A 26,447-nucleotide genomic window follows, 5' to 3' on the forward strand; every position below is an offset into this window, starting at 1 on the left:
TTGCTCCCAAGGCTGAACCAGACTTGTGGAGGTCTACAATTCTTTTTCTGAGGTCTGGGTTGATTTCTTTTGATTTTCCCATGATGTCAAGCAAAGAGGCACTGAGTTTGAAGGTAGGTCTTGAAAGGCATCCACAGGTACACCTCCAATTGACTCAAATGATGTCAATTAGCCTATCAGAAGCTTCTAAAGCCATGACATCATTTTCTGAAATTTTCCAAGCGGTTTAAAGGCACAGTCAACTTAGTGTATGTAAACTTCAGACCCACTGGAATTGTGATACAGTGAAATAATCTGTCTGTAAACAATTGTTGGAAAAATGACTTGTGTCATGCACAAAGTAGATGTCCTAACTGATTTGCCAATACTATAGTTTGTGGACTGATTGAACAACGAGTTTTAATGACTCCAACCTAAGTGTATGTAAACCTCTGACTTCAACTGTTTTTATCAGTTATTGACCTCACAATAAGCTGAAACTTGAAGCATTAGCCATGAAACAATCAATAGAAAGGGACACATCATGGGCGCTGAAAGTAGTCAAATTTGAGTAAGCATTTAAAGTCTTAATTTTAATTGGACTTTACTTTTAACAAGAGGGCTTTGTGAGGGAGTGTATTTCTTCCCGTCTTAAAAGTAAGAGGTTTGACAGATGAAATTAGGTTATAGGCTGCGATATCCATACATTTGTTGGTCAATTCCTCCACCCACAATGCACTCTTTAATTAGCCTACTTCCGTGTCAGTGAAGGGCTGTTCAGTTAAAACCAAGACTCGAATTGAAGGGATATGAGGGTATGCCATACGCCTACCTTTGAATGAAGGAAAATGGCAAAAAGAGCAGTCCTACCCAATGTTAGCTTAATATTTTGAAGAAAATAAAGCCCATCTGATTTATATAATGTGATATTTAACAGTGCTTTGTTCCGCGATGCTTCATGCTAGAAACGAGCTGTAAAATACACGGGAAAGACGTGACTGATGCATATGGGAATATTATTGTTTTGTTCCTTAAACATTCAGAGGCTGAGCTACAACCTTCTATTGCCAAGGATTCAAAAAATAGACTTTGCATCTAATTTTGTTAAAATCAATTGATTAAGCTATTCACTTTCTGTACAATAGAAGATGTTTAAATCCAAACAGCTTTTAGAGAAGCACTTGTGACCTTCTCTCGTTGGGTTGAGCCATGTAAGAAGAATAGCGAGCAGTTAAAGCTGCCATTTTTCTCCATTGGTAGGCCTATTCTGTCTGGGGTGGAAATGTAGGCCTAACTTTTGAAAGTACCAAAAGATTCTTAATGATATCTCAGATTTAATTATTTGCAAACAGGGACAGTTTTGTTACAAACAAGACACACTGATTTGACATTGGAGAAATATGATACGATGAACACACAGGCCTATCTCTGTCCATTCCTACCCTGTAATTTGTGTGTTGTAACAAAATATCCTTCTAATATTTAAAAGGCTGTAAAACTGCATGAATGTTCATAAGGCCATTTTTTCTGGGACCTGCAAATGTGATGATAGATTAATGCAATACTTTGACTATAAACGAGATCCCACAACCTTCTGGCCCGCAGCTCTGTGCGCTATCAAAATTCCTGTGTTGCTATGTAATGCTTACAGGACGAAGAATGGTTTCTGAAACTGCATGTCTAGCGCTCTGGTCTGTCTGAGAAGTAAGGGTAAATGGTAGACATTAATTATTATCTTGGATATAGGGGATGGTCACTTGTTTTTATCCTTCAAGCATTCATGGAGGGTGTAGGTGAAATATGGAGGGCCATCCATTTTAAATTTGGTGAGGACCTATTTTCTCCTTGTAACCCTTATGAATAACATTCACTCCTTAACTACAGTTGTTTATAGTATGCAATGTTTTCTGATGGTAAGTACAGTACGCCTACTTATGTAACTGCTAACAGCTCTCCCCTATTAAGCAAATGTAATATTTTGCATTTCTGAATAACCCAGCCGTGGCACAACTTTGCATTCTTTCTTTGCAAACAAAACTCCTTTCTAATCTACAGGATACACTTAAGTGGAAGAAGTCCACATGGCTTGTGGTGTGAATCATGAAGTCCACATGGCCTGTGGTGTGAATCATGAAGTCCACATGGCCTGTGGTGTGAATCATGAAGTCCACATGGCTTGTGGTGTGAATCATGAAGTCCACATGGCTTGTGGTGTGAATCATGAAGTCCACATGGCTTGTGGTGTGAATCATGAAGTCCACATGGCTTGTGGTGTGAATCATGAAGTCCACATGGCTTGTGGTGTGAATCATGAAGTCCACATGGCTTGTGGTGTGAATCATGAAGTCCACAGGGCCTGTGGTGTGAATCATGAAGTCCACAGGGCCTGTGGTGTGAATCATGAAGTCCACAGGGCCTGTGGTGTGAATCATGAAGTCCACAGGGCCTGTGGTGTGAATCATGAAGTCCACAGGGCCTGTGGTGTGAATCATGAAGTCCACAGGGCCTGTGGTGTGAATCATGAAGTCCACAGGGCCTGTGGTGTGAATCATGAAGTCCACAGGGCCTGTGGTGTGAATCATGAAGTCCACAGGGCCTGTGGTGTGAATCATGAAGTCCACAGGGCCTGTGGTGTGAATCATGAAGTCCACAGGGCCTGTGGTGTGAATCATGAAGTCCACAGGGCCTGTGGTGTGAATCATGAAGTCCACAGGGCCTGTGGTGTGAATCATGAAGTCCACAGGGCCTGTGGTGTGAATCATGAAGTCCACAGGGCCTGTGGTGTGAATCATGAAGTCCACAGGGCCTGTGGTGTGAATCATGAAGTCCACAGGGCCTGTGGTGTGAATCATGAAGTCCACACTTCTACTTTGTACATTAGGTTATTCATGGATTTCCCCTTGTGACCATTTGACAGCTGTCAATATACACAAAGACATTTGTCAACAACACTATTCTTACATAAGACAATTGAGTGAGACAATTGACCTGTAAATACCTAAATACATTAAGGCTAATGCACTAACTCCTCTTAAACATTACTCCATCCGGCTGCTTTGGGGTATCCTGGCCAGGAGACAACACTGATCCTAAAGGAGATCGTCTGAGATCTCAGAGTATATCACCTTATCTCTCTAAGGAAAGGGTTTAGCTAATGCCCTTATGGCTACCCACTGGAACCGTGATACTGGCATCAAGTGGCATTGTTGGTAAAGCTTAACATTGATATGGATTCCTTATTCACAGGGGATAGATTTCCTTTATTGAAGCGTTTCATCTAGTCATTGCCTATTTTGTTTGCTATACAGCTATTCTTTGCCTTCGGCCTGTATACAAAGCTCTATGATTGAGCGTTTGTGTCAGTTGTTCTGTCAGTGAGTGTGTGTGTGTGTGTTTCCTCTGCTCTATTTTCCAGACCTGAAGGAGATGTGTGAGCTGTTGGGGATTGAGCAGTCTGTGCTGGAGAGGGCTTTCAGCTACCGCACCGTGGAAGCCAAGATGGAGAAGGTGTCTACCACACTCAACGTGGCCCAGGTGAGAAGATCAGCACTGTATAGCATCACACTTCTTTAGTTCTATCTATTTAAACATGAGTGTGTAAATAATGTATGGGTCTAATCCTGATTGCTCATTGGTTAAAAGCGCTTTCCAGCTGGTGTCTATTCCACAAGTTACCACCGGTTAAAGCTATGACGTTAAAATGCTTAATTACTCTGTTCCATCTGACTGTGCAATCCACTGTCTCATCAGCCCAGGCAGGGAAGTTATAAACTTGATATCCACCACAAAAAGCATCTAGACATTATCTCACATTTCTTTTAGGCTAAAATTTAGTTTTCAACAGCTGAGATTTGTATAAACCTTGCCGTCTGTCTCTCTGACATTAGCAACATTGTTTCAATATTCAAATTTTATCTCCCACTGTCCCATAGTAATGAACGTGTGGGGGTCAGGAGGAGACACAGGCAGGCAGCGTTTCTTAGCCAGTCGAAATTATGAAACAGCTGGCCTAATTTTTATGGATTTATATACAAAGAAATATCAATTGAATAAACGTAAAACAAAACAAAGTGCAGCTAGTTTGCAGTCTTTCCAACATCAGCTTGAAGTGATTGTGTTAGCTGTGTTGGCTAGCTCTTCTGATGAGAGAGCACATTTTCTATGTCGGGCCTAACAACACCCGTGCCAATATATTCTCCTAACACTGGCTTCTCGGGCATTATCGCTTTATTAAATGTATGCCACTTATCACCACACAGTACAGTGAGTGGGAGTGCATTGATTTTATGTATTTATTTTAGTAATATATATATTTTTGGCATCTTTTTTTGCCAACATACAAAAAAACATATGTAGACGAAATCAATAAACAACTTAACGTTTACATTCATAATGTAATCCCACATGTTCCCATTGTATCCACACCCAGTGTTGGTTCTAATACTAGACTCTACCCCATATGACACTGCATTGATTTTAGTATGTATATTTGTTCTCTGTGGGACTTGAACCCACAACCTTGACTTTGCTAGCGCCATGCCCTCACCAACTGAGCCAAACAAGACCACCTGTCATCAGTGTATAGCAACACACTTACTTTCATGATAGCGCTGACAGACTAAGTCCCAGGGGATGTTTTCACACTGCAGTTGTGGGTGGATGAGAGGATTATTTCCCTTTGACTTAATTCTCTGGCTAGCTTACTTCCTATCCCCATCTACTGTACATGGAAACATGTCCATTATGGATGAGGATTTGGTAAATTCTCCCCTGGAAATTGCAGAAGTAGGCCAGGTTTTGGAGGTTGAGTTCAGGCAGTCAGGCACATTCATGTTTAAGATAAACATATAGGAATAGAAGCTAGTTTCCTCTCCTTATGCTGGAGGTTTGAGTTCAGGCAACATTCAGTTGGTGATGAGAAGAAGAATGTCAGGGGCTAGTCCTCTCTCTAGTCCTCTCTCTGTTCTCCAGAAAAGCAGCTTAAGAAGGTTAGTATGAAGGGATGAGCTTCACTCCTCCTGAAGTGTGATTTTAAACATCCTTGGCAGTTTTCTGTTAGCCTGGTCCCAGATCTGTTTGTGCTGTGTTGCCATCTCCTAAATTGCTGTGAAAATGACCATAGGAATTGACAAGACAGCACTAACAGATCTGGGACCAGGCTACAGATCTGACTCCTTGAGACCGGGACACCCTCCCCTGGTGGTACTGTGTGCTTTCTCTTATCTTCACAAACATCCGGCCAGATGGCGTAAACAGAAGGGTATATAAAGGCCAGGCTGAGACAATAAATCAGAGCACATTGGTTCGAGCCCTTGGAGGAACTATCGAACTAAAGGATCACCAGCTCATCCATAGCACATCACCGGTCCAAGCATCACCTCCTAGAAGTGTTTGTTTGTTACGGAGGTTATGCCTGGTCCTGTCCATGCCACAGCGCTCTTGTCACTGCAAGTTCACCTCTTCCGGTGTGTGTTTGCGTGTGTGTGTTTACATGATGAATGACAGCCTTTCTCTACTCCAGTGTGGCTGCATGCCAGAGGATGAGCCTCCATAACTATAGGGATGCTATTCGGCCCACGCAAGGACACACCTCCTCAGACAGCTCAATGTATAATTTTGTTCCCTTGTGGATGGTTGGAATGAGAAACATTCTACAGCTAGAATTACAGCTTGACTGTCACTTCACATCCATAAAACTGATCTGTCCCAGTTGAATGCCACACTACTACAAGCATTTACCAGAGATATTTACTACAGCTATATTTCTTTCTGCATGAGAGCACTAAAATCTACTGAACAAAATGGGAAGTTGTCACAACACAATGCCACAGATGTCAAGTTTTGAGGGAGCGTGTAATTGGCAAGCTGACTGCAGGAATGTCCACCAGAGCTGTTTCCAGATAATTGAATGTTATTCTACCATAAGCCGCCTTTAACAGTTTAAGTTCAACTTTTCCCCCGATGCCTTGATGGATGAAACCATACCTTGAAGGCAGAACTCAGTGTGTCAGAGTGAGCAATGAGCTGTCGCCCACTCTTAGCTATGATGTGGGCGTGCCCCAAGGGTCAATACTGGGGCCCCTCCTGTTCAGCCTGTACATTAATGATCTGCCTTCTGTCTGTACAGGGTCTGAAGTTCAAATGTATGCAGATAATATAGTGATATATGTGCATGCAAAGAGCAAACAACAAGCTGCACAAGAACTCACAACTGGAATGGTCCAGGTTACAAAGTAGCTCAGTGACTCGTGTTTGTATCTCAATGTGAAAAAAACAGTATGCATGTTTTTCACAAAGAGGGCAACAGATGTCCATGTGTCAGGGGAGAAGCTTCAGGTGGTATCTGATTTTAAGTACGTTGGCATCATACTTGATTCCAATCTCTCTTTTAAAAAGCATGTGAAAAAGGTAATTTAAATAACCAAATTCAACCTAGCTAATTTCCGATTTATACGGAATTGTTTGACTACAGAGGTAGCAAATCTATGATACTCCCCCACTTAACATACTGCTTGACTAGTTGGGCCCAAGCTTGCTGTACAACATTTAAACCTATTCAGTCTGTCCAATAACAGGCTCTCAAAGTGCTTGATAGGAAGCGCAATAGCCATCATCACTGTTACATCCTCAGAAAGCATGAGCTCCTGAGTTGGGATAATCTTGTGCAATACACCGACGCATGTCTTGTATTCAAGATCCTAAATGGCCTGGCTCCCCCTCCACTCAGTATTTTTGTTAAACAGAAAACCCAAACATATGGCAGCAGATCCACAAGGTCTGCTATGAGGTGACTGTATAGTTCCCTTAAGGAAAATCACCTTTAGTAAATCAGCTTTCTCTGTGAAAGCTTCCCATGTCTGGAATACACTGCCATCAGACACACATAACTGCACCACATATCACACTTTCACAAAATGCATGAAGACATGGCTAAAGGTCATTCAGATTTGTGAACCTCCCGGGTGGCGCAGTGGTCTAGGGCACTGCATCGCAGTGCTAGCTGCGCCACCAGAGTCTCTGGGTTCGCGCCCAGGCTGGGCTGGGTTCGCGCCCAGGCTCTGTCGCAGCCGGCCGCAACCGGGAGGTCCGTGGGGCGACGCACAATTGGCATAGCGTCGTCCGGGTTAGGGAGGGTTTGGCCGGTAGGGATATCCTTGTCTCAGTATGTAAAATGTATGCACTCTACTGTAAGTCGCTCTGGATAAGAGCGTCTGCTAAATGACAAAAAAAATGTAAAAATGTGAACATAATCCCTAGCTGTGTATTGGCGCTTTCCATGTTGTCTGTTGTCTGTAGCTTGTGAGGTGTGGAAACACTTTTTTGCTTTTATGAATTTTGTCTTGCTGCTTTTTGTTCTATGTTGCTCTGTCTGTATGCTACGTCTTGCTTGTCCTACAATCTTTAATTGTTGCATGTTGCATTTATATTTTTGTTCAATGTATATGCAGTGCATTCTGAAAGTATTCACTTCCACATTTTGTTACGTTACAGCCTTATTTTAAAATGTATTAAATTGTTTTTGCATCAATCTACACACAATACCCCATAATGACGAAGCAAAAACCATTTTAACAGTACTACTTACATTTTTGCTAATGTATTAAAAATAGGAAATGGAAATATCATATTTAACTATTCAGACCATTTGTTGAAGCACTTTTGGCGGCGATTACAGCCTCAAGTCTCCTTGGGTAGGACGCTACAAGCTTGGCACACCTGCATTTGTTGTTTCTTTCCCATTCTTCACTACAGATCCTCACAAGCTCTGTCAGGTTGGATGGGGAGTGTTGCTGCACAGCTATTTTCAGATCTCTCCAGAGATGTTCGATTGGTTTCAAGTCCGAGCTCTGGCTGGGCCACTCAAGGACGTTCATAGACATTTCCCGAAGCCACTCCTGCATTGTCTTGGCTGTGTGCTTAGTGTTGTTGTCCTGTTGGAAGGTGAACCATAACCTGCTCAGGTACTCAGAATGGGGCTTTCGTCAAGGATCTCTCTGTACTTTGCTCTGTTCATATTTCCCTCGATCTTGACTTGTCTCCCAGTCCCTGCCACAGAAAAACAACCCGACAGCATGATGCTGCCGCCACCATGCTTCACCGTAGGGATGGTGCCAGGTTTCTTCCAGACGTGATGCTTGGCATTTAGGTCAAAGAGTTTAATCTTGTTTTCATTAGACCGGAGAATCTTGTTTCTCATGGTCTGAGAGTCTTTAGGTGCCTTTTGGCAAACTCCAAGCGAGCTGCCATGTGCCTTTTACTGAGGAGTGTCTTCCGTCTGGCAACTCTACCATAAAGGCCTTTTTGGTGGAGTCCTACAGAGATGGTTGTCCTTCTGGAAGGTTCTCCCATCTCCACAGAAGAACTCTGGAGCGCTGTCAGTGACCATCGAATTCTTGGACTCCTCCCTGACAAAGGCCCTGCCACACCGATTGCTCAGTATGGCCAGGCTGTCAGCTCTAGGAAGAGTCTTGGGGGTTCCACATTTCTTCTATTTAAGAATGAATGAGGCCACTGTGTTCTTGGGGACCTTCAATGCTGCAGAAATTTTTGGGTACCCTGTGCCTCAACATAATCTTGTCTCGGAGCTCTATGGACAATTCCTTCTGCCTCATGGCTTGGTTTTTGCTCTGACATGCACTGTCAACTGTAGGACCTTACATAGACCGACAGGTGTGTGCCTTTCCATATCAAGGTCAATCAATTGAATTTACCACAGGTGGACTCCAATAAAGTTGTAGAAACATCTCAAGGATGATCAATGGAAACCGGATGCACCTGAGCTCAATTTCAAGTCTCATAGCAAAGGGTCTGAATACTTATGTAAATAAGGTATTTCAGTTTTTAATTTTTAATACATTTGCAAACATTTCTAAACCTGTTTTTGCTTTGTCATGATGGAGTATTGTTTGTAGATTGAGGATTCTGTATTTATTTAACCATTTTATAATGAGGCTAACGTAACAAAATGTGGGGAAAATCAAGGGGGCTGAATGCTTCTCAAAGGCACTGTATACTAAGCCCTTATTTGTGATTTGCTAGGCCTACTATGCCCGTGATGCCCTGGCCAAAAACCTCTACAGCCGTCTGTTCAGCTGGCTGGTCACAAGGATCAATGAAAGCATCAAGGTAGGTCTGGTCTCATTATATGAGCCAGATTTGTCAACTATTATTCTATAAGCCATTGACTGTAAAGATATAAGCCCTACCAAAGTAGATTAAATGAGTGTCAGTAAGACAGGAATCATTTTATATGTATCCTATACTTTCTTTTTCTATTTCTCCTCTCAGGCTCAGGCCAAAACACGCCACAAGGTGATGGGAGTCCTGGACATCTATGGTTTTGAAATATTTGAGGTAAGAGTAATGGCTCAGTTTGGCAAATGGGTCCCTGGCCTAAATGGACAGAGATACCTCACACGACCCCTCACCCATGAGCAAAAGCATATTGTTTGCCTAAAACAAAGAACTTGTGTGGTTTCATGAGATTATTAATTTGACATAAACAACTAGCAACTAAACTTCCGTCGTCCAGTGTGTCTTTAAGTTGATCTCGAGTTCATGTTCCTAATGTGCCTGACTGTTCCCCACTCATTGTGAAGTCATTCCATTCCTCTCTACTGAATGTTGTTGTGTCTGGGCCGACAGGATGGAGTAAGTACAACTGCCGAGAGTGTGCAGTGTGCATGCTGCGATCTATCTTCTCGTCTTAATTCAGATCCTCATCTATAACAGGACTTCCATTGTGTTTTTTTGTGGTGGGATATGAAGGAGTACTGGTGCATCTTAAGTGAAGGAGAGGACATTCAATAGCAGAGCGTTTCTGAAGAGTGTATGAAGTAGCTTGGTCCCAGATCTGTTTGTGCTGTCCTGTCAACTCCTATGGTCCTCATCATGCCAAGTGTTTGGCAAGGCTGCACAAACAGATCTGAGACCAGGTTATGTATGAACACTCTCCTTCTGTTGCCATGTGAGGCCTGCTTTTGCTGACCAAAAGTGTCTAGTACACCCTTCGCCCCATATTGATGCTGTTCTAACCCACTGTAACCTAAGCAAATGGAGTGATATTGTTTCCTAACCCAACCAACGCTGATGCTGTTTGCCAAGTAGGGTTGATTGCAATGAAAAAGGAACTGGTCATCTTAATTTATAGGGAAAGGGGATCATTTTCATAATTTGGGCTTTGAAATGGTTAACAAACTGTCTTTCAATACTCACTGTTCAACACCTTTTGAAACAAGTTTATGATTAACACTGAAGCTTTACCGAGGTTAGTTTACATGTATTCATGATAAGAAACACAGGTAGGATTTTATGATCAGGCAGCTATTTGTCTTATTGTCCAAAGACACTGTCCTTTGTTTGTTCAAGAGTGGTTGTAAAGCAATGAGAAATGTCACCAAGGAATAGAAAGTTCTAGACACGTTCTGCTTGGTTGGTTGCCTAGATTGGTAGCTAGCATTGCCTCAGTTTTATATTAGATCAGTTCCCACAGTAGTTTAGAGAGAAAATAGATTATCTCGGGTTTGTTTGGAAAGAGACATTTTCTTTGTTGGCGTGACATTGCGGTGAAGCTCGAGCAATTATGGAGCCAGCCCGGGTCTGTTTTGGCATTACCCTAGTGTGATCCAACAAAGGGGAAGAAGAACCCCGGAAGTGACCCGAAAGCTTATTGAATGGCTGCATGACAACACAGAAACAGATGGGGGCATTTCACAGTGGCAGGCAGATGAGAGAGTACTGAATGTGGTGCCATGTGGTACCCTGCTGTTTGCATCTGGACAGGCTAAAATGTGGCCTAATGACTGAACATGAGACTAAATGGTATCTATGGGTGTTCTCCTCTACAGGACAACAGCTTTGAACAGTTCATCATCAACTACTGCAACGAGAAGCTTCAGCAGATCTTCATCGAACTGACGCTACGTGAAGAGCAGGAGGAGTACGTCAGAGAGGTAAGGAACGGTTCCGCGTTTCCCTTTCTGGGAACAACAGGGCTGTAGAGCACACTGTATCAAAACATGTAGAAACAGAATAAAAATGAGTGTTACTTATTGGACCACGTAGTACAGGTGGTCCCTCCCTTTTTTAGTTTGGGTCGTGTTCATTAGACACTAATCTACTGGCATCCACAGAGGAGGGAGTTGCCCCATAAAGCCATCCACCTCGCAGCATTCACCCACAACCATAGCAACCTCTGCCCCCCTGACACTTCACTTCTACACGCTAACAGGTCCATTTGTAGTTTGAGCCAGGCCTGTCAACCAGTGTTCTAGTACGTCTGGGCTGTGACGTTGACCATGCCTATATCACTCTGTTTTGTCCAGTCGCTCCCGTTCACTTCATGTACCTCTTGCTCCTTTCACTCTTTTCTTTCCTCTCTGCCTCTGTACCCCATTACACTTCCTCCATGTTCTATTGTCCACCTCATTTATCGTTCTAGTCCTTTCTCTCCCTCAACCTTCTCTCCTGCTTTCTTCACCACTCTTTCCATATCTCTCTCCCTCTCCTCTCCTCTGTGGGTTTGGGGACTGAAGTGATCCTTCACTCCAGCAGGAGTAAACAGACTTCTTCCCCTGGGGCTCAGGCCTCTGTTTGCTTTCAGAGCTCTAAGTATGTGAGTGCTGCTCCCTTGACCTCCCCTCCATGATATTCCATTGCCTGGCCTCGCTCCACATCAGTGCATGGGAAAATACTACACTGTGGGAGACAGGAGGGATGCAGAATCCGGATGCAGAATCCGCATCCCCACATGGCTAACCCAGCCCCGCCCCCAAACCTGGTCTCCCTGTCTGTCACATAGACCAAGTCTGCCAGAACCACCAGTTACCAGCCCTGACATGTCATAGCGCTCCAAAGCCCAGCCCAAGCCCTGTGGTTCGGCACCATTTTTAATGTTGTCCAAACAGGCACGTTCTTTCAGAAACATGCTGTGCTCTTGAGTCTTGTGCTCTTATTGAGGTGTATATAAATGTATATACATTGAATAAAAAATATATTTTAAGGACTCTTACTGTTTAAACCCCAAGCTACAGCTGTGTCAACCCATTAAACCAGCAACAGCAGATCTGACTGAATGGCTTTGGTCAGTCAGGCCAGACAAATGATTTAGATACTATCAGACATAGTGAACTGCTTAAAATAAAATTCCACCCAAAACTATCTTTTGGTATTTGTTTCAGTAATCCATTGTGGATATAGTCCCAAAATGTTTTGCTTGTCAGCAATCAAGTTTTCTATATATACACTACCGTTCAAAAGTTTGGGGTCACTTAAAAATGTCCTGGTTTTCCTGATATTCCTGGAATATCTACATAGGCGTACAGAGGCCCATTATCAGCAACCATCACTCCTGTGTTCCAACGCCACGTTGTGTTAGCTAACCCAAGTTTATCATTTTAAAAAGCTAATTGATCATTAGAAAACCCTTTTACAATTATGTTAGCACAGCTGAAAACTGTTGTCCTGATTTAAAGAAGCAATAAAACTGGACATCTTTAGACTAGTTGAGTATCTGGAGCATCAGCATTTGGGGGTTCGATTACAGGCTCAAATTGTCCAGAAACAAATAACTTTCTTCTGAAACTCGTCAGTCTATTCTTGTTCTGAGAAATTCAGACTATTCCATGTACAAGAAAAGATCTCGTACAATGCTTTGTACTACTCCCTTCACAGAACAGTGCAAACTGGCACTAACCAGAATAGAAAAAGGAGTGAGAGGCCACGGTGTACAACTGAGCAAGAGGACAAGTACATTAGAGTGTCTAGTTTGAGAAACAGACGCTTCACAAGTCCTCAACTGGCAGCTTCATTAAATAGTACCCGCAAAACACCAGTCTCAACGTCAACAGTGAAGAGGAAACTCTTGCTGGCCTTCTAGGCAGAGTTGCAAAGAAAAAGCCATATCTCAGACTGGCCAATAAAAAGAAAAAATTAAGATGGGCAAAAGAACACACGCTGGACAGAGATATGGCTTTTCTTTGCAACTCTAGAAGGCCAGCATCCCGGAGTTGCCTCTTCACTGTTCACGTTGAGACTGGTGTTTTGCGGGTACTATTTGGTTGCTGATAATGGGCCTCTGTACGCCTATGTAGATATTCCAGCTACAATAGTCATTTACAACATTAACAATGTCTGCACTATATTTCTGATCAATTTGTTATTTTAATGTACAAAAGTTTGGGGTCACTTAGAAATGTCCATGTTTTTGAAAGAAAAGCGTTTTTCTTTTAACGGTATGACGCATTTTGATTCTCTGTTCTGTAAGTTGTTGACTAAATAGAGCCCCACAGTTGAGGTGTCATAATAGCCCTAAAACCTAGCGGGCAAACAGGGAAATGGTTCCATTCGTTTTTCTACCATTAGACATGCAAGACTACACATCCCTGCAAGCTCCTGCATGTAATCTCTAGCTGATACCTTTGCTAACACGTATTGTCAATTTAAAACTTACACAAGACAGTTCACAGAATTGTTCACTTAAAGAAATGTAACAAATTAATTCATTAATACTTTTAGCTAACAATATGTAGTTAATCCAGAGATTCTTACCTTTGCCTTGAATTGTCCCTCTCGTCCAGAATCTTGGAATTTGTAGTTCTTTATGATAGCCACATTAGCAGCTAATTAGTATTTCATTTTGGGGGGGTAAATACAAGCAAATATATTGACAAAAGTAATCTTGTCCTAGAGAGATTTACACAGTTATCAGAACATCACACTAGGGTAAGCCTACACAGAACACAGCCCTTATTTTAAGGGTTTCTAAAATCCCCTATGGGGAAAAATTAATGGTGGATAAACGATTGGAACCATTTCCCTGTTTGATTGCTAGGTTATATGGGTATTATGACTCGTACTGTGGTACTCTATGGCCCATTGGTTAGCTGCCTGTCTGAGAGTCTTGAAGGTCAGTGGGTTTATCTCTTAAGCCACTCAGGTCGGTATAAGAAAGTCTAGGTGAGGTCAGGATTACACTACAGGACATTGCTTTGTTGGAAAGGCCAAGACATAAGTGAAAGTTAGTGGGGAAAAAGAGAAAATAGTAACCTGTTTGTAACCTCTTGTTCTCTGTTTGTGACAGGGCATTGAATGGACCAACATTGAGTATTTCAACAACGCCGTTATCTGTGACCTCATTGAGAATGTAAGTCGGTTTCCCTCAATGTCATCTGATTCTTGTAAAGCAAAACAAAGCAATTTCACAATATACATGAATAATTACCTTGAAACAATTTTCCATGATATACACATGGTTTATCACTAATGACCAGACATGATTACCTCAAATATGGGTTAACTTTGGTCTGTAATCAGTTGACTCTGTTTACAACAATTATAATACTGTGTCGTACATTTAGAATTTATTTAAAAGAATGTATTCTCAGAATATTATGTTAAGAGGAAAGTGTTATAATAATCCCACTCTCTCCTCCTCTGTTGCAGAACCAGAATGGTATCCTGGCCATGTTGGATGAGGAATGTCTCAGGCCAGGCACAGTGACTGATGACACCTTCCTAGACAAGCTCAACACCATCTGTGCTGAGCACCAGCACTTTGAGAGTCGCCTCAGCAAGAACTCCAAGTTCCTGACAGACCACAGCTTGCCTCACAGCTGCTTCCGCATCCAACACTACGCTGGGAAAGTAGGGATGAGAAACACACTTTACATATACTGGGAGACTGTGTGGGACCCAGGGCTGGGGTCAATTCCATTTTAATTCAGGAAGTAAACTGAAATTTCCAAGTCCAATTTTAGGTTTATTTCCTGACTTGACTGAATTTAAATGGATAAATTAACCCCATCACTGGTGGGACTTGAATTAAACTGCATCATAGACATGTATAACCTAGATATGACACTCTGGTAATCACTGGCGAGGAGAAAAGATAGGATCAATACTGATTATAGTCAGACGAGCAGAGTGGAGAGGAGCGTGCAGATTGGATTAAGAGCATTACCTGGAATGCATCACATTCAGTGATTGTAAAAAAATAAAATTAAAAAAAAGATCAGTAATGCAGAGGTTTTCCTTGACACATGATGGACCAGAATAGCCCAGAATATATCCTGCTTTAAAGACACTCTGGGTAAATAGACTTATAATCCCCATTTGGTCAACATCCCCCACAAACAGTGTTGCATTTGAATTAATCGGATTCAATCCATGGCAAGTATTTCCTCAGGATGCGTTTAGGATTGACAGTAAAGTACTACTACTCCTCCTCCCTCTGGGTTGTCGTTCTTTTTATGGGGCAATAACAGATATTTTCCTGTGCTTTTTGTGAGTATTTTCATCACTGTCTTGGTGTTTTCATAATTGTCTTGTGGTCTAGGTGCTGTACCGTGTGGAGGGGTTTGTAGACAAGAACAATGACCTGCTGTACAGAGACCTGTCTCAGGCCATGTACAAGGCCACCCACAGCCTGATGAGACAGCTGTTTCCTGAGGGAAACCCTGCTAAGGTCAACCTGAAGAGACCCCCCACCGCAGGCTTCCAGTTCAAGGCCTCTGTAGGGGGACTCATGAGGAACCTGCAGACCAAGAACCCCAACTACATCAGGTACAGTAAACCTAGAACCCCACCTACATCAGGTAAATTACTGTTCACTCTGAGGATCATGTATTCAAAAGGAACAGTATTGTGATCAGAAAAAAATCAACTAACTCTATAAGATCCTTGGGGCAGTATTCTGAGATCTGTGTAAACTCTGATCATGTCCACTGACTACCATTGCATGTCCATGCGATAGTGTCTGACTGTCTGTTCTCCTCAGGTGCATCAAGCCCAACGATAAGAAGGCAGCCCACATCTTCACCGACTCACTGGTGTGTCACCAGGTGCGTTACCTGGGTCTGATGGAGAATGTGCGTGTGAGGAGGGCAGGCTACGCATTCCGCCAGCCCTACGAGCCCTGTCTGGAGCGATACAAGATGCTCTGCAAGCAGACCTGGCCTCACTGGAGAGGACCTGCCAGGTAGGACCTCAGCTCTGCCTTTACAGAAATACTGTAGTTATTATCTGCCTTTTGGGAATATTTTATTTACCATGTGATGATCATAGAGTAAAAATATCTACCTCTTTCTCAATCAAATCAATCTAATGTATTTATAAAGCCTTTTTTATATCAGCAGTTTTCACGAAGGGCTTTTACAGTTTCCTTTCCCGTGTTTAGCAGTGTTCTAACTGGATAACAATGTAGCAACAGCAGTATAGTCATCCATGGATGAATTGCCCATTCATATCCCACCATGATACAATGATGTCAACAAGCCGTTTTGGGTTGGCTAGATCTGGTTGCGCTGCGGTATCAGACCATCTAACAGCTCAGTAATTTCCTTTACTTTGTCCAGGGCATGTTGAGGCAGTTGCCCCATATCTCTGCTGTGTCCCAATAACGCTCTAAGTCATGTTGCATTCACTGTAAAGGTATTAGGGATGGGCACGGTTAATCGAACAGACTTTAGTATTCGGTTACCTGAGCGCACATTTTATTGCGGGGGGAAAAAATTTGAGGCCTATTTTAACAATGAAAAAGCTTTGTCTAAATTAAATTATGCTTGTGACATTTTTACCTACAAGGATATACCGTGACATTTCAAATGATTAATTTAATAAAACAAACTTTTGAATGTAGTTTTTATAATAGTGCATTGAGCTACCGCTGCTCATTCAGCCCTGCAGACTGCCTGACAACGGTATTTACTTAAAATAGCATCTCCACAATACATGGCACAGATCAATGCAAAACACTCACCAGAAACCCTTTTCAGAATCAGTTCTATCATGGCAAAAATCAGCCTTTTCTTTCGCTTTTGATTTTAGCCAAACTACTGGTGAAAGGTAGCATGTCCGGCCCTGCCATATGCATTTGCATCATTCTGATTGGTCGAGAGTCAAAGCAAAATATATATATATATTTTTGTTACTATCCGGATATCTTATGTCATATTTTTTATATTTTATTTAACCTTTATTTAACTAGGCAAGTCAGTTAAGAACATTCTTATTTAAAATGACAGCCAAACCCGGACGACGCTGGGCCAATTGTGCGCCGCCCTATGGGACTCCCAATCACGGCCGGATGTGATACAGCCTGGATTCGAACCAGGTACTATAGTGACGCCTCTTGCACTGAGATGCAGTGCCTTCGACCACTGCGCCACTCGGGAGCCCATATCATTTGAATAGTGAAATAATTTCAAATACATATCCCACAATGTATTATATCGATTCCTATCTGATGTGAGTTATACACGACAGCATATTTGGTGTCTAGTTTGTGTGCTTACTATACTCCTTATATGGTGTGTAAATGGTTCATGAGGTTACATGTTTTCCTCCCACATGTTACTTCAGATATGGACTGTTATCGTCTTAGAACACAGGCGGCAAGAATGCCATTCTATCTGCCTTATCCAATCCATCTACCGTCTGTCTCTTCCTCTCCCTCGGTCTGTCTCTTCCTCTCCCTCGGTCTGTCTCTCCCTTTAGTCCCCTATCTTTTGTCCTTTCCGCTTCATCATAACTATCCCCATGTTAAGAGAAGGGTCGTAACAGAATAGTTAAGAGTTGTACCTCTGTCTCCTTGTAGGGATGGAGTGGAGGTGCTGCTGACAGACTGTTCTGTTCCAGCTGAGGAGTTTGCATACGGACGCTCCAAAATCTTCATCAGGAACCCCAGAACGGTAGCATGACATGATATAACATGATATTGCAGAGGCACACCCAGTTGATCTGGATCCTGTTACTGTGTTTGATAGTATTAATGGTACTACGTGATGAAAAAAAAAAAAATATATATATATTTGTTTTATAACATAAGTCACATCCTTGGTGGTAACCCTTAACGTTGGAAAGAGCAGCATGCTCTGTAACTGGCATTTGTCCAGTTTTATTAGTACAGAAGATGTAGCCATAGATCATAAATGTGAGGAGACGGATGTATTCATATACAGTTCGACTAATGGCAGAATCCAGTTGGCTGATGCTCATGTTTGACCTGCGTTAAAAGGCTTCTAGAAGAAGGAAGTCGTGCCCCTCTACTAATTACGACGCTTAACAAACATTATGGAACATTCTGAGAACACATGGCTTCACTTATCCATTATACAGCGGCTCAGATAGGAGCATGTGGGGGAAAAAAAAGGAACATTTAGGCCTAGTCTCCATAGCATCATGGGCTTTTAGAAACTGCAGTGGTTGGTGGAACAACATACTCTTTAGTCAGTCTAGGAGACAGCCTAAACAAAGCCTGATCTCAAAGAGGTTTGTCCTTATCTTTGATCTACTGTACCTTCTTACCAGATTAGCTAGGTATCTCCATCTCTCAGCTGTACAGTGAATGTTCAGTCAGGCTGGTGGTAGGGTGGGTTCTAGTCTAGGTCACTGAACTCCCATCCCCTAGATCTGTCTTTGAGGTGGAGGAAATGTTTGGGCACATATAGAAGCCCCTTATCAATCTCAAGATCTTGTGCTACCACACAATATTGTACCAAAATGGCATCCTGTCTCATTGAACATGTCCGCTCATTCCTAAATTGTACAGACTATGCTGGCGTCCCTCGTACATGTAGATGTTCCTATCATCCTCTTGATGCCCACCCTCTTCCTGTGTCCCCAGCTGTTCACCCTGGAGGAGAGGAGAAGGGCGTGTCTGGAGGACCTGGCCACCCTGATCCAGAAGATCTACCGTGGGTGGAAGTGTCGTACTCATTTCCTCCTGCTGAAGAAAAGCCAGGTGGTGGTAGCAGCCTGGTACCGCAGATATGCAGTGAGTTAGCTTTGCTCAACTATGGACATGCAGGCACACACAACTTCATACCAGCCTTTATTCAGTCTCAAGAGTAGGGTTGCAAAATTCTGGAAACTTTCCCAAAGTCCCCAGGTTTTCCAGAAATTCTAGTTTGGATGATTCTCAGAATCAGGAGGGGAAAGGCAGGGAGAGAATCATGATTCCTCTCCTATTCATTTCTGGCGCTGTTGTAGGTTCTTAATTTAACCAGTTTCTCACAGCAGGAAAATAATCCTGCAGTAACAGGAAATGTGAATTATTGTGTGGATTATAATTATTGGACATTTTTGTATGGGTTGATACATTTCTACTTATGGCAAATCAAGTCTGCATTTTTAAGTGGAAATTACATACTTTAGAAGCCTTTTTAAAACTGGAATACACTACAAGTTTACATTTCCTACTATTCAGGAAATTTCATGCAACAGGGTGGTCAAATTAAGTTCCCACATTCCCACAATTTAATATGCTAGCTATAGATTTTAGATTACTGTAGTTCGAGTTTACTTGTCTATTGAGCTCAGTGTTTTTTGCCTTGTCCTGTTTCAGCAACAAAAGAAATATGAGAAGATCAAGAGCGCTACACTAGTGATGCAGTCCTTCACCAGAGGGTGGAAGGTATGTCTATGTCAGCATGCCAGTCAAACACTATAAGAATGCATATTTTTCTTTGATAACACTGCAGTAAAGGTATGTTTTTAAACAAATTGTTTTTCTCCAGGCCCGCAAGATCTTGCGACAGCTGAAATATGAGAAGAGATGCAAGGAGGCAGTGACTACCATTGCAGCGTACTGGCACGGGACTCAGGTACTAGCTCAAACACTACCTAATGGCAACATAATAATTAGACAATGTAAAGACGTGTCGAATGAAGATAATGGGAAGAAAATTGATGGATTACTTATTATGGGCATCCACTGACTTTTTGCTTTTACAAGGTTTGTCTGTGACAGAGCCAGGTAGGGAAATACAGTATGTTAAGACATGGCTATGCTCAGGTCTCCCAGCTATACTAAAAGCTAAACTAGAGCAATTCCACAGCTTTTCCCCTTCTTGTCTTCTGCTGGCTGATCTTACGACCGCTGCTTTTTATTACTCTTTTTCACTCTCTTTACCCTTCACTCTAATTCTTCCCTCATCGCACTCTCTTCCCTCCCTGCTCCCTCATCCTTCCACCCTCCTGGCCACCCCCAGGCCCGGATGGAGCTGCGGCGCCTAAAGACGGAGGCACGGAATAAGCATGCCGTGTCTGTCATATGGGCATACTGGCAAGGGACCAAGGTATTTAAGCCTGCTGCCATCGTGTTTTGCCATCCCAGCTGTCCGTCATCCCCCATGTCCCGCCCCTCCCCTTGAAACTGACCAATTAAATGGCTCCTCCTCATCCCTCTGTTGTCCCATGGTCCACTAATGTCGCCCCTCGTCTACCATTGTTTGTAACTCATGTTTTATTTTCCCTTTAATAGGTGTCATTTTGGAGGTTGTTGAAAGGGTTACCCAGTAACAAATTTTTACCCCTTTAAACTAGAGGTTGACCGATTGTATGATTTTTTTTTCAATGCCGATACCGATTATTGGTGGACCAAAAAAAAACTATACAGATTAATTGGACGATTTTTATATATATTTGTAATAATGACAATTACAACAATACTGAATGAACAATGAGCCTTTTTATTTTAACTTAATATAATACATAAGGGCCTCCCGGGTGGCGCAGTGGTCTAGGGCAGTGCTAACTGCGCCACCAGAGTCTCTGGGTTCGCGCCCAGGCTCTGTCGCAGCCGGCCGCGACCGGGAGGTCCGTGGGGCGACGCACAATTGGCATAGCGTCGTCCAGGGTAGGGAGGGTTTGGCCGGTAGGGATATCCTTGTCTCATCGCGCTCCAGCGACTCCTGTGGCGGGCCGGGCGCAGTGCGCGCCAACCAAGGGGGCCAGGTACACGGTGTTTCCTCCGACACATTGGTGCGGCTGGCTTCCGGGTTGGAGGCGCGCTGTGTTAAGAAGCAGTACGGCTGGTTGGGTTGTGCTTCGGAGGACGCATGGCTTTCGACCTTCGTCTCTCCCGAGCCCGTACGGGAGTTGTAGCGATGAGACAAGGTAGTAATTACTAGCGATTGGATACCACGAAAATTGGGGAGAAAATGGGATAAAAAAAAAAAAATATATATATATATATATATATATATATATATATATATATATATATATATATATATATATATATATATATATATATAATACATAAATAAAATATATTTAGTTTCAAATAAATAATGAAAGATGTTTAAATAATGCAAAAACAGTGTTGGAGAAGAAAGTAAAAGTGCAATTTGTGCCATGTAAAAAGCTAACGTTTATGTTCCTTGCTCAGAACATGAGAACATATGAAAGCTGGTGGTTCAATATTCCCAGTTCTTTAATATTCCCAGTTAAGAAGTTTTAGGTTGTAGTTACTATAGGAATAATGACGCGTCGACTATTTCATATACCTTTGACTATTGGATGTTCTTATAGGCACTTTAGTATTGCCAGACTAATCTCGGGAGTTGATAGGCTTGAAGTCATAAACAGCGCTGTGCTTCAAGCATTGCTAAGAGCTGCTGGCAAACGCAGTAAAGTGCTGTTTGAATGAATGCTTATGAGCATGCTGCTGCCTACTACCGCTCAGTCAGACTGCTCTATCAAATATCAAATCATAGACTTAATTATAATAAACACACAAATACGAGCCTTTGGTCTTTAATATGGTCAAATCCGAAACTATAATTTCAAAAACAAAACGTTCATTCTTTCAGTGAAATACGGAACCATTCAGGATTTTGTCAAACGGGTGGCAACCCTAAGTCAAAATATTTCTGTTACATTACAGAACCTTCAATGTTATGTCATAACTATGTAATATTCTGGCAAATTAATTATGGTCTTTGTCAGGAAGAAACCCAGCTCGCAACAAGCCAGGCGGCCCCAACTGTTGCATATACCCTGACTCTGTTTGCACTGAACGCAAGAGAAGTGACCCAATTTCCCTAGTTAATATTGCCTGCTAACATGCATTTAAACTAAATATGCAGGTTTAAAAATATATACTTATGTGTATTGATTTTAAGAAAGGCATTGATGTTTATGGTTAGGTACATTTGTGCAACGAATGTGCTTTTTTTGCGAAAGCGCTTTTGTTAAATCACCCGTTTGGCAAAGTTGAAGTAGGCTGTGATTCGATGAAAAATTAACAGGCACCGCATTGATTATGTGCAACGCAGGACAAGCTAGTTTTTATTTTATTTTTTTATTTTTTTATTTCACCTTTATTTAACCAGGTAGGCTAGTTGAGAACAAGTTCTCATTTGCAACTGCGACCTGGCCAAGATAAAGCATAGCAGTGTGAACAGACAACAACACAGAGTTACACATGGAGTAAACAATAGACAAGTCAATAACATGGTAGAAAAAAGAGAATCTATATACAATGTGTGCAAAAGGCATGAGGTAGGCAATAAATCGAATAATTACAATTTAGCAGATTAACACTGGAGTGATAAATCATCAGATGATCATGTGCAAGAAGAGATACTGGTGTGCAAAAGAGCAGAAAAGTAAATAAATAAAAGCAGTATGGGGGTGAGGTAGGTAAATTGGGTGGGTAGTTTACAGATGGACTATGTACAGCTGCAGCGATCGGTTAGCTGCTCGGATAGCAGATTTTTAAAGTTGTTGAGGGAGATAAAAGTCTCCAACTTCAGAGATTTTTGCAATTCGTTCCAGTCGCAGGCAGCAGAGAACTGGAAGGAAAGGCGTCCAAATGAGGTTTTGGCTTTAGGGATGATCAGTGAGATACACCTGCTGGAGCGCGTGCTACGGGTGGGTGTAGCCATCGTGACCAGTGAACTGAGATAAGGCGGCACTTTACCTAGCATAGCCTTGTAGATGACCTGGAGCCAGTGGGTCTGACGACGAACATGTAGCGAGGGCCAGCCGACTAGGGCATACAGGTCGCAGTGGTGGGTCGTATAAGGTGCTTTAGTAACAAAACGGATGGCACTGTGATAAACTGCATCCAGTTTGCTGAGTAGAGTAATGGAAGCTATTTTGTAGATGACATCGCCGAAGTCGAGGATCGGTAGGATAGTCAGTTTTACTAGGGTAAGTTTGGCGGCGTGAGTGAAGGAGGCTTTGTTCCGGAATAGAAAGCCGACTCTAGATTTGATTTTGGATTGGAGATGTTTGATATGAGTCTGGAAGGAGAGTTTGCAGTCTAGCCACACACCTAGGTACTTATAGATGTCCACATATTCTAGGTCGGAACCGTCCAGGGTGGTTATGCTAGTCGGGCGTGCGGGTGCAGGCAGCGAGCGGTTGAAAAGCATGCATTTGGTTTTACTAGCGTTTAAGAGCAGTTGGAGGCCACGGAAGGAGTGTTGTATGGCATTGAAGCTCGTTTGGAGGTTAGATAGCACAGTGTCCAGGGAAGGGCCGGAAGTATACAGAATGGTGTCGTCTGCGTAGAGGTGGATCAGGGAATCGCCCGCAGCAAGAGCAACATCATTGATGTATACAGAGAAAAGAGTCGGCCCGAGAATTGAACCCTGTGGTACCCCCATAGAGACTGCCAGAGGACCGGACAACATGCCCTCCGATTTGACACACTGAACTCTGTCTGCAAAGTAGTTGGTGAACCAGGCAAGGCAGTCATTAGAAAAACCGAGGCTATTGAGTCTGCCGATAAGAATATGGTGATTGACAGTCGAAAGCCTTGGCCAGGTCAATGAATACGGCTGCACAGTAATGTCTTTTATCGATGGCGGTTATGATATCGTTTAGTACCTTAAGCGTGGCTGAGGTGCACCCGTGACCGGCTCGGAAACCGGATTGCACAGCGGAGAAGGTACGGTGGGATTCGAGATGGTCAGTGATCTGTTTGTTGACTTGGCTTTCGAAGACCTTAGCTAGGCAGGGCAGGATGGATATAGGTCTGTAACAGTTTGGGTCCAGGGTGTCTCCCCCTTTGAAGAGGGGGATGACAGCGGCAGCTTTCCAATCCTTGGGGATCTCAGATGATACGAAGGAGAGGTTGAACAGGCTGGTAATAGGGGGTGCGACAATGGCGGCGGACAGTTTCAGAAATAGGGGGTCCAGATTGTCAAGCCCAGCTGATTTGTATGGGTCCAGGTTTTCCAGCTCTTTCAGAACATCTGCTATCTGGATATGGGTAAAGGAGAAGCTGGGGAGGCTTGGGCGAGTAGCAGCGGGGGGGGCGGGGCTGTTGGCCAAGGTTGGAGTCGCCAGGTGGAAGGCATGGCCAGCCATTGAGAAATGTTTGTTGAAGTTTTCGATTATCACGGACTTATCAGTGGTGACCGTGTTATCTAGCCTCAGTGCAGTGGGCAGCTGGGAGGAGGTGCTCTTGTTTTCCATGGACTTTACAGTATCCCAGAACTTTTTGGAGTTAGAGCTACAGGATGCAAATTTCTGCTTGAAAAAGCTGGCCTTTGCTTTCCTGACTGACTGCGTGTATTGGTTCCTGACTTCCCCGAACAGTTGCATATCACGGGGGCTCTTCGATGCTATTGCAGTTCGCCACAGGATGTTTTTGTGCTGGTCGAGGGCAGTCAGGTCTGGAGTGAACCAAGGGCTATATCTGTTCTTGGTTCTGCATTTTTTGAACGGAGCATGCTTGTCTAATATGGTGAGGAAGTAACTTTTAAAGAATGACCAGGCATCCTCAACTGACGGGATGAGGTCAATATCCTTCCAGGGTACCCGGGCCAGGTCGATTAGAAAGGCCTGCTCGCAGAAGTGTTTCAGGGAGCGTTTGACAGTGATGAGGGGTGGTCGTTTGACCGTGGACCCGTGGCGGATACAGGCAATGAGGCAGTGATCGCTGAGATCTTGATTGAAGACAGCAGAGGTGTATTTGGAGGGCAAGTTGGTCAGGATAATGTCTATTAGGGTGCCCATGTTTACGGATTTAGAGTTGTACCTGGTGGGTTCCTTGATGATTTGTGTGAGATTGAGGGCATCAAGCTTAGATTGTAGGACTGCCGGGGTGTTAAGCATATCCCAGTTTAGGTCACCTAACAGAACAAACTCTGAAGCTAGATGGGGAGCGATCAATTCACAGATGGTGTCCAGGGCACAGCTGGGAGCTGAGGGGGGTCGGTAGCAGGCGGCAACAGTGAGAGACTTATTTCTGGAGAGATTAATTTTTAAAATTAGAAGTTCGAACTGTTTGGGCATAGACTTGGAAAGTATGACAAAACTTTGCAGGCTATCTCTGCAGTAGATTGCAACTCCTCCCCCTTTGGCAGTTCTATCTTGACGGAAAGTGTTATAGTTAGGTATGGAAATCTCAGAGTTTTTGGTGGCCTTCCTAAGCCAGGATTCAGACACGGCAAGGACATCAGGGTTGGCAGAGTGTGCTAAAGCGGTGAGTAAGGCAAACTTAGGGAGGAGGCTTCTGATGTTGACATGCATGAGGCCAAGGCTTTTTCGATCACAGAAGTCAACAAATGAGGGTGACTGGGGACATGCAGGGCCTGGGTTTACCTCCACATCACCCGAGGAACAGAGTAGTAGTAGGATGAGGGTGCGGCTAAAGGCTATCAAAACTGGTCGCCTAGAGCGTTGGGGACAAGGAATAAAAGGAGCAGATTTATGGGCGTGGTAGAATAGATTCTGGGCATAATGTGCAGACCAGGGTATGGTGGGGCACGGGTACAGCGGAGGCAAGCCCAGGCACTGGGTGATGATAAGAGAGGTTGTATCTCTGGACATGCTGGTCTCAATGGGTGAGGTCACCGCATGTGTGGGGGGTGGGACAAAGGAGGTATCAGAGGTACGGAGAGTGGAACTACGGGGTCCATTGCAAACCAAAACAATGATAACTAGCCTGAACAACAGTATGCAAGGCATATTGATATTTGAGAGAGACATACAATAAGGCATGAAGTGATTGCAGGTCATGATTGGGAGAGCTAGCTAAAACAGCAGGTGAGATAACAGCAGCTAGTCAGCTAACACAGCAACAGAAGGTAAAAATGGCGACGACTGGGCAGAGAGGGTCGGATTAACTGCACACAGATCCTGAGTTAAGGCACAGAGCCGACAGATAAAACACAAATAAACAGAATGGAGTACCGTGAATTAATGGACAGTCAAGCAGGCATCAGCTATGTAGCCAAGTGATCATAGTGTCCAGGGGGCAGCCGTAGATGGAGTAGTGAGGCCTCCACTAAGCTAGCACGCGTTTAAAGTTAGTAGCCCGGGGGGGGGGGGGGGTGGTCTGCTCAGACGGAGGGGGTCTGCTCAGACGGAGGCCGGTTGAGGGCACGTCTGCAAACCAGACGTGGTCGTGTCGACAGAGAATCCAAGCCGGATAGCGATGGCGAAAGAGAGGTTGTGAATTGTAGAATTGTGTTTGCTAACTGGTGCTAGCTTCCTGGCTGCGCTAGCTGCAAGATAAGCTAGCAGTTAGCAGACCGGGGCAGGCAAGTTAGCCTTTGGGGGACGTCGCGATGGGGGGGAAGTCTGTTTTTGCCTCTTCGTGCGGTGGCGTCGATAGACCAGTCGTGGAATTAGTAGGGTTCCAGGTAGCTCTAGGTAGCTAACAGGCCTAGTAGGTTAGCAGAATGGGCCTTCAGCGGGCGTCACGCCTGAGGGGCCTGTTGGAGTCC

General features: G+C 43.5%; 1 protein-coding gene across 4 annotated transcripts in view; it reads left to right on the forward strand.

Annotated features, from left to right (window-relative positions):
- LOC129816573 (unconventional myosin-Ib-like) overlaps positions 1-26,447 on the forward strand; it is a 149,712-nt gene that overhangs the window by 109,155 nt on the left and 14,110 nt on the right. For 3 of the 4 annotated variants that reach the window (XM_055871195.1, XM_055871196.1, XM_055871198.1), the window contains 13 exons: positions 3,395-3,513; positions 9,019-9,105; positions 9,268-9,333; positions 10,827-10,931; positions 14,060-14,122; positions 14,422-14,622; positions 15,314-15,540; positions 15,755-15,955; positions 17,573-17,666; positions 18,602-18,751; positions 19,322-19,390; positions 19,494-19,580; positions 19,968-20,054. In XM_055871195.1, coding sequence (XP_055727170.1) covers positions 3,395-3,513; positions 9,019-9,105; positions 9,268-9,333; positions 10,827-10,931; positions 14,060-14,122; positions 14,422-14,622; positions 15,314-15,540; positions 15,755-15,955; positions 17,573-17,666; positions 18,602-18,751; positions 19,322-19,390; positions 19,494-19,580; positions 19,968-20,054 — 1,556 coding nt within the window. The remainder of the gene's footprint in view (positions 1-3,394; positions 3,514-9,018; positions 9,106-9,267; positions 9,334-10,826; positions 10,932-14,059; positions 14,123-14,421; positions 14,623-15,313; positions 15,541-15,754; positions 15,956-17,572; positions 17,667-18,601; positions 18,752-19,321; positions 19,391-19,493; positions 19,581-19,967; positions 20,055-26,447) is intronic. The other variant, XM_055871197.1, reaches the window with a different exon arrangement.

Source organism: Salvelinus fontinalis, chromosome 19 (genome assembly GCF_029448725.1).
Source record: "Salvelinus fontinalis isolate EN_2023a chromosome 19, ASM2944872v1, whole genome shotgun sequence".
Taxonomy (NCBI): Eukaryota; Metazoa; Chordata; class Actinopteri; order Salmoniformes; family Salmonidae; genus Salvelinus; species Salvelinus fontinalis.